The sequence below is a fragment of the Lytechinus pictus genome, chromosome 3 (assembly GCF_037042905.1).
Source record: "Lytechinus pictus isolate F3 Inbred chromosome 3, Lp3.0, whole genome shotgun sequence".
In the NCBI taxonomy this organism is placed as follows: Eukaryota; Metazoa; Echinodermata; class Echinoidea; order Temnopleuroida; family Toxopneustidae; genus Lytechinus; species Lytechinus pictus.
The window spans coordinates 30163111-30172345 of NC_087247.1; the positions used below are offsets into that span (position 1 = coordinate 30163111).

The 9235-nt window shown below is 39.4% G+C and overlaps 1 protein-coding gene across 1 annotated transcript; it reads left to right on the forward strand.

Annotated features, from left to right (window-relative positions):
• Positions 1-3614: 3614 nt before the first annotated feature.
• Positions 3615-6891, forward strand: LOC135153424 (mothers against decapentaplegic homolog 6-like). Its single transcript, XM_064095951.1, has 2 exons — positions 3615-3711; positions 6350-6891. Exons 1-2 carry the CDS (start codon positions 3615-3617, stop codon positions 6889-6891), a joined length of 639 nt encoding a protein of 212 aa, XP_063952021.1.
• Positions 6892-9235: the final 2344 nt, after the last annotated feature.

Genomic DNA, 9235 nt, shown 5'->3' on the forward strand with positions numbered 1-9235 from the left:
AGGCTGTCACACCTTGAAATTTTAGCCAGTGCAGGCTACAAATGTATGCTGATGTATTATGGACAGTATTTTTTTTTTCACTTGAAAATGTTTCTTGATGTCAACTTGCCAAGAATTTCCTTTTCTTGACAAAAGTTGACACAAAATGATTTCTTGATTTGTGTTAACAAGAGGCCATTCTTGATATCATTATCAAGAATGGAATGATATCAGTAAAAATGAGTAGATGATAATATGGCTCGCGATGCATGCAGGTGTGAAAGACCATGTACATGTAGTAGTTATGGAGTGAAGCTGAAAATGCATAGATCAACATGGCCTTGTAAATGGCATAGAGTAGCATGATTGCTGAGTGTTAAATTAATCCACTACATTTCCATGCCTTCACATTGTTGGCCTAAACTGTGATGATTAGCTTACTACGGAACATGCATTGGGCCTTCATCAAAGCCATAATTTTTAAATTGTTCAGGTTTTGTTAAACATGTAGGTTCGGTCCTAATTCCTCTCTTAAAAAAAACCAAACAGTTGACATCCAAATTATATTGGTGACTGAAAAGTTTATAGGCCTACACTTTAAAGACATGTTTGGATGACTGCCAAGTAGAAAAATGAGCTGAAGTTGTTCTTGTTAATGGTGCTTTGACGAGCATGTGCCCAATTGTTGCAGAGATCTTACCTTTACTGCTATTGATTTACATCTGTTAAAAAAGTTTAAAAATACTGGTTGTCTCCACTTGTGTCATTGCCCACCACTCCCTCGACCAAAAATGAAACAAAAAATCTCTACATGAATTATTAGTTGCTAGAAGCTCAAGAAATCTCATCTGGGATCCAGAGCAAACCTCAAAATTTACTGCGTCCCATCATCAGAAAGGGCTGCAAATCATATGAAGAGTTTCTGTAGCATAACTTTCTTTCCTACAAATATAATGGAGACTGTTACATGGCTTTGAGTAGGGCCTTGACTGACCTTCTTTTTCCAGTCAATGCCCTGGAGACAGAGGCAGAGGCCAGAGGTTCCCATTCCAAGATGTATGCTTGGTTTGGTTTCCCATCTCAGAGGATGCCATAAGATACTACCACTAGGATTCCAAAGATGCAGGAGTGGTAGGATACCTTGTTGTGTACCCCTGTTTGATTTAGTGCATTCCTAGTCAAGGTTCTATGAAAATTGGGGGCCTCTTCGAAACAGGTTTTCATACAGTTGTCTTGGTATGGTTTGTTGACTATGTTCGAAGGTGACTCTAATATATTTTCTGAAGAACGTTTTCGTCTGTGAATTTGCAGTTTTGTTTTGCAATTCAAGAATAAGTCATATAGGTCTCATAATTACAGATTACGATTATGTGTACAGCATTGTTTAATTGAATTATCGTTAATAGAGTAAGAGCATGGGATAAACCTATTAGTCGTATCTGCGGACAGTCCGATGTTGAGCCTGTTGAGGCCTATGGCGACACACCATGACGAATGATATTGAGCTATGATATTTTGAGAGGATAGCTCCATAATGATGGGTGCATCCTGGTTAGCCTGCAGCCTTAATTTATAGTGTTGCAGGGGTAAATTGCCATTGGGTAACAAGGAAATGGGGGCAATAACCTGAAGAAAATGTTTGGCTGCACCCACTGGCGAGTCTCATTAAACCATTTAGTGCCAATTACCCATAACATCCAAGGGTTAGAACCACAAGTTACATTAATACTTAGGATAGTTGTCTTCGCTCATCTTGTCTCCTGTAGGCACCCGTTTCCCCCAGGTCTTTTATCTCGGGGTTCCCACCCATCCTCTCTGTCTGCCTTTCCCCTCTCTTTATGACCAGAAATGAATAGGACCTTGCTTGCCTTTTTGAATTCTTTTTGAATTTATGTCCTTTGAAATGTTAGAGAGCACAATAGGGAGAGGGTAGACTTGCCAGTGTTGAAAAGAGGGTCATTAATAGGCCAGGGGTTTTTGAGCCCCCTATTACCCTTAATGACCAACTAACAAAGGGTAGTTCCTGTGTGTTTACAGAGCATTACCTGGTTATAGAGCTCTATGGTGATACCTCACTATTTCCTACCACCCTATTTCCACTAGTCCTGAATATTCATTTCAAAATCCACATAAACCCTCCATCAATATTTTGTTTGCAAAGGCAAGGAAAAGTTACTCCTGCAAGTGCAAACAAATATGCATGGAGGAGGACATCACTGCCACTGAAGGATCTATGGCTCAGTGTGTACCCAGTTCTTGCACACACACACACACTGTGCATTATATTGTGTGTGTCTTTCTCTCCCCTTCTCTCTCCCTCATTCCTCTTCTCAGTATCCCCCCTTCCAAGTTTTACTCTTTAATAGGCATACATGGGCACTGGTACGGACCTTTGAACAAGAATAAAGAATCTGCCTCTATTGCTATCATACACAGAAGAATGCTCGCTGCTTTCTCTCCTTTCTGCTTGACTGTTTTTGTGACTGTTTCCTTCTTCTGTGGTGCATGTCAGTTGCCTATTGGGGGAGGATATGTATATAAAAGGCAGCAGTTGGAATGGAGCCCATCCAGCCTTGGCTGGCAGACTCCCTGGCTCCAGCCCACGATCTCTGGTGGTAGTGGGTCAAACCCAGTGAGCGTTTATAGTGCGCGCTCTGCTCGGTACAGGCATGTGAGAATAAGAGAGGAAGAGAGAGAATGGGGATGGGAGGGAGGAAAGAGAGAACGAGAGTGTGGAGGACTGAGAGAAGGAAAGTGTTAGGATTGGATGAATACACTGTAGAGATGAATATATACAATTGATGTTTCTCCTTGAGCATATGTATTTTGTGTGTATACAGCGGCAATATATAGTGCATATTGTAGGATGCATCGTTCTTAAAAGTTCAAGCCAATCCTCCCGATACTAGTACTTTCGCTAAATTGAATGATAGATACGATCATACTATAAACATTTTCATTTTGATATGCAAAATTCTTTTGCTGTAGAAGCATAATGCTTGGGCCTATGATGCTACCTTAATGCCTTCAAAGCTCATTTCAGTGAAAAGTAGTAGGCCGATAAAATGGCACTCTTTAATGGAGTTCGTAACACTTTCTTTTGGGTGTTTGCTGTCTGTACATTCATATTGGATAGCTATCATGCTCATAATGACTGATGGAAGATTAATAGATACGCTTTGACCACATATCCGTATTCCCTCCTTGGTGCCCCAACCGTCTATGATCCTGATCTTCTGTAGCCATCTTGAAACCACCACTTTCAAATTTAGTCTTGGTAAACTAATCGCTTTCTATTCTTCCACTGTCATCTATTACCGATAGCAGCTCTAATGATCCTAGTGCATTTTATGTGGGATATGAAATATTCAAATTTGTTCTGAAACCTTTGTAGGCATTCGTATAGTTTTTTCAAGTACAGGAAAAGACCAAATGTCTTCCTCTAGCTGTATGAACTCTTCATTTTTGTTCTGATTATTAATTTGCATTACAAGTGAATACTGAAGAGACTGTATAGTTTCTACTCCTCCTCGGTACTATACCATTCATGTATAGCTGTGATCAGTAGGCAGCTGCCTATTATTAATCATGTGGGGTTTGACCCAGACTGCTGGTCGTCAGCGGGCCTGGGCGGTATGACAACCAGCGCTTCTGATGTCACTAATTATGTCCCCACTAATGCTAGTCTATTCTCCATACCCCTTGCCATCAATAGTGAAGGGATGATGGATGGTAGAGAGAGTCAAAATGTAGGCCTGATTAATAGTAATTCAAGATTTGTAGTTAACATTTGACTGAGTTAGGGTCATCTGAAAGCAACAACTCATTATGTGCTGAGAAGTGGATAAAAATATGCAGTTTGGATCCTGACCAATGGGTTTTCATGTAAAAATTCTAAACTACATTATCGTCCAAAATATTGTTCTATGAGGACACTACATGTAAGTGGATTCACGGAAACTGACATGCTTAAAGTATTGTTTTCTGAGATACTCTAAAAAACATGCCCATGGTAAAACAGAAGAATATGAAAAAAGTAAAGAGTAAAAAAATAAACACATATAGGCCCACTGGTATGCAAAGAATGGTTTAAAGCAGTAGTGTTTTTATTTGAAACTAAGTAGCTCTAACTTCTGTTCACCTACTACATTTACATGTACTGCAGATTTTGGCAAAACAAATCAGCATTTTTCTGCGATTTGTTATCTTTCTGAGCTCCAGTGCTATGAATTCATTTATTTGGGATTGCTGTAAACACATGTCAAAATTTCAGTCTTCTACCCTACTCAAAAGGAAAGAGCACCATGTCAGCTCACCTCTCAAGATGCAGTCAAACTTTGAAATATGCTCAACAGTTGCAAACATTATAGGCACTTTGGGTGTATTTTTTTTTAACGATGATAGGAATGGGGAATTTTGAAAGAATATGAAGAAGATGCTTGAAGAGTTTGGGGAGAAAGTGAGAGTCACATTGCAACGTTGACCTTCTGAAGATGAAAACACAAGTTACTTTGCCCCCAAGAATAACTGCTTGGAGTACATGGAAGTGACAGAGGGACAGAGAGAGAGAATTCTCCTCTTACTAGAGAGAGAAAGAAGTAGGGGATAGGGATGGGGTGGAGGGGGGGGGGGGGTAGAGAGTCTGAGAGACCCCAGAGAAGTTGGGGGAATACATCAGGTTGATATCGCACCAAAGTGGAAGAGACAAGCAGGGTTGTGGTATTGTGATGTTGACTCCTGTGAGAGCAGAAGACATCGTTTAGTCTTGGTTGATGATGGGTCCGCTTCTACTACAGGAGGCTTGGTAATGGGATTAGTCCTGTAACTGAATTTATGATATGTTTCAATCCAATTTGACTTCAGATGTAAAGGAGACCCTCCTTCCCTGATGCCCTTTCCAAGGGTTCTGTGATTCCTCTTCAGTTCCAGCTCTGAAAAGATTTTTCTTGTCGTCCTATGTTTCAGTGAACTTTGGGAATAGATTACTAGTTAGCAAGGGGCAAGTAATCATGGATCATTTCTAGTGAGCTACACATTATCTTGAACCATGGACCTATAGGTCCATGCTTGAACCGAAGCAGTAGCAGGGTTCACTCCAGCTAAGTTTTACCATAAATAGATATGCTTTTAGAGATAGGATTTTCTGCATTTTAGCTTGATGCTTTGTATCAAGATTTGAAAGAGGTGTATGTAGGGCCCATAGGCAGAGCCAATGCATGTACATGAAACTGATGTTGCTCACCTGTAGGTGAATGAAGTACACATGGTATTACTTTTAGGGTTCACTATGGATGACTTTCCATGTTCCACTCTTACATACTCTTTGGAAGATTCTGCTCATGAGTCACAAAATTCAAACCAGTGATTCCTCTGTAATTGTCATGGAGGCCTAATATCTGTCTGTCTGTCTGTCAGCATTAGATCTTACAAGATGCATAGGCATGATCGAAGAACTTCAGATGCCATGAATGTCAAATGTGCAATTTCATTTCTATAAACGATCATTTCAGGGAACAATTGCCACAATGTTTCTCATGCTATTACCTCTGGGTCAGAGGCAAGCATGGTGACAACATGTTCATATCTAATGAACCATTTGTATACCACCTGTTGTCGAGTGGTCTAATTGTCCGTTTACCCTTACGAGCTTTCAAAATGTTTGGCTACCCACAACAGGGGCACTCTCCCTGATTCAAAACATGTGTTTCATTTGTCATATTATTTTTTCAACGAGACAAAACGAAATTTGAGAGCGGAAACATAGAAAGATGAAATTACGAGAAATCCTGGGAGCCTGTCTTTTGAAGACTTTGACTGACACTTCTCGTAGCTTAAAAATAGGCTGTCTCTGGGAGTTTTCTGTCAGTGTTTGTTTCCTGATTGACCAACTGCTTTTTTCCTATTAAACCTTTTTATGGTATTTTTTCTTGTCTGGCACTTTCACTCTGAACTTCCATCCAATTACAGGTGTACAGACAAAGAATGATTTGGTGTTTAAGAAGAAAAGTATGATGGGGTGTTGAAAAATGTTTATTAAAATGTAAAATGAATGAGGGCAGCTCAGGAATATGGCAATGATGGTAACTGGCAACCTCTTAAACACTAACAGTCTCCTGTTGAACACTTCTAAGGCCTCCCACAAAAAAGTGCTAAAAACATGTTACTTAATATGTCATAACTCTTGATAGCAAGCTTTCTTCTGAGCTTTCCTCAAAATGTTTAAATACCGGTATACATATATTTTGATATATGTTTTAAACCCAACTGACGATATAACCTCACCATACTGACCCTTTTGTAGTGTCTGTCGCACTTATCTTCAGCAATGGCTAATCATGTCTTTTCTGTTTCCTCTTGTTCTTTGCTACAGGTGTGGACGCAACAAATGGCAACAGGAGACACTGGTGTCATGTTGCATATTGGGAACATAGAACGCGCGTTGGACCCATGTACTCAGTATTCACAGACTCTGTAAATATCTTCTATGACCTACCTCATGGGGACGGATTCTGCTTAGGCCTGCTGAAGCGGGAGGGCCGGCCGGAGTCCGTCACAAAAATTCGACAGAAGATCGACTACGGGCTATCGATGAGTCGGGAAGAGGACGGGGTGTGGATCTACAACCGAAGCAACTATGCCTTATTTGTGAACTCCCCCGCACTGGATATACCTCACTCCAGGACATTCACGGTCCACAAACTCGCACCAGGATTCTCAATCAAAATCTACGACCACGCAAAGTCCAAGTTGTTAGAACTCATGCACCGGGAGTCGGAGCCGCCCGATGGCCCGGTGGATCCGAACTCGATACGAATCAGCTTCATCAAGGGTTGGGGACCACATTACTCTCGCCAGTTCATCACCTCGTGTCCTTGTTGGATAGAACTGATCATGACGGCACCCCCGCGGTGATGACCACCACGATGCTGATGCATTATATTACTTTTAGATCTAATATAATATTTTATATTATATATATTATATATTATAATACTTGTACATATGGACTCATTTTTACAATTGTAATTTATGGTGCCATGCATAAGTTCATTCAATTATTGTATACTCCTTTTCCCCCTCTCTTCCTTATCTCAAACTTTGCTAACAAGACTTTGTTTCTCTCCCCTCCCTTTCCTCCTTGTTTTTAAAGTTTTCTTTCTTTCATTCATTCATCATTCATCCATTCATATACCTCTGTTCTTATTCAAATTGCCCATTCTACGGTCATGTTCGTAACACACGTACATGTGGTGTTGTTCATGTGTAGACAAACGTTACTGTTTTTTACCAGTTGAAAATATGACGAATGACAAAAGAGAAAAAATATGGTATTGAATTAATAAACTCATTAATATGCACCATGAAACTAAAAAGAAAATGTAGTCAGATTTTTTCTTCCACAGTTTAATCTTTGATGTGATTTGTGGTATGTTTCAAAATTTGGTTTGGATTTGTAACTGATAAACTAGCATTTCCTTGATAAAATTGAATTTAATTTGATGTGATATCACTCTGGAACAAAAAAGAAATGTCACATTGTCACATTAAGAAAGATTCAGGAGATCTAGATAATGTGATATATAAAAGAATCTTGTAATAAAAAACAAAAGAATTATTAAGTTTTTTATGAAAGATGTCACAAAATTCAAATACTGTGAATACTTGAATTACCATGGAATTGCCCATATCAATAATATCTTTCTTACACAATTCATAGGCGAATAACTTGTGTTCCAACACACAAAACACACATGGTTAGTTGGTAATGAATGGGTACAGCCAAATCTTATTTTATATGAATTATCAGAAACAGTGATGTTGTACACTGTAAAATATATTGGGTCAAATTTTTACCACCACGAGGGTAATTATGTGTCCAACCAATTTTGGGCAGTATTTTACCCAATGTTGGAAGCATATTGTCCAGTAAGACTAAAAAATAAAGCAGCATTTTGCCCCTTGCTTTCTTAAGAAGGGGAAAATTTTCAGCACACTGGATAAATTAAAATGCCCAAAAGAAACGCTCAATGTTGGTTGGACATATAATTACTGTCATGGAGCATTTTTACCCAATATTTTTTAGAGTGATATGATGATGGTAATGGTGGTGTTAATGTTGGTGATATGATTGATGTTGATGATGGTGGTGGTTCTTATGTTGATGATGATGATGATAATGATGCTGATGATGATGATGATGGTGGTGATGGTCCTGGTATCAGAGCAACGGTAATTATGATGATTTTGTGATGATGATGATGATGATAATGGTGGTGATGATGATGAGGAGGAGGAGGATGATGATTCATCATGATCATCATCATGATGATAATGATGGTGGTGGTGGTGATGGTGCTGATATCAGGGTAATAGTAATATTTGGTGATAATAGTGATGATGGTTATGATGATGTTGATCATGATAATGTTGTAGAAGATTATGTCTGGAAAAAGTTGTTTTCTTAAACTGCTTAAATATAGATTGCAATTAGCATGTAGCCTAAGTTATAGGGGCTTCAAAGTTATTTCCATCCAAATCTGCACATGTAAACCTCAAAAATTAGTTTTTATAAGGTGAACCCCTAACTAAATATCTCACTCACTCTTTGTACATTCCAAACTAATTCCCTTTATATAGAATGAATGGGATTTAAGCAATCGGTATCTCCTCAAGGTTAATTGCCCATAATTACGTTTGATGCATATTTTCTGGAAAAGAAAAATGAACAACAATTTTTGACACGACCACTGAAAATGGGTGGGTTACTTGGTGTTTGTTCGGGAGTAGAAGTGTATAATACTGGTGGCGTTCCTCTAGATTGCTCCTATTCTTGAAGCCCAGTCTGACTGGTGCCAGCTAGGCCCCAGCTCCGCTGAGCTGAGCGACCGTGCTGCGACTGTCTACATCCACTCCAGAACAGAGCCTTCGCATATACCGACACTGTATACGCCACTAGAGTTTGCCTTGTTGTTTCCTGTTTCATAATACTCTCCAGTTCTCCTGTACTGTCCGGGTAGTTGACCAGTCCTATATGTCTATCCACGAGACGATGACCAGGGTGTTGTTGTCCAGACCACTGTCCTGGGGCCCGAGAACGTTTTGGAGAGGGTGTGCTGATTTGGATAACAATTTGACATGCAAAAAAAAGAAGTTTACACTCCATAATGAAGGTAATTTGGGGAAGAAAGAAATATTGAAGAAAAAAAAAAACGGAAAAGGGTTTCGCTCCACATTGGTCTAATTTCTATATTTCCAG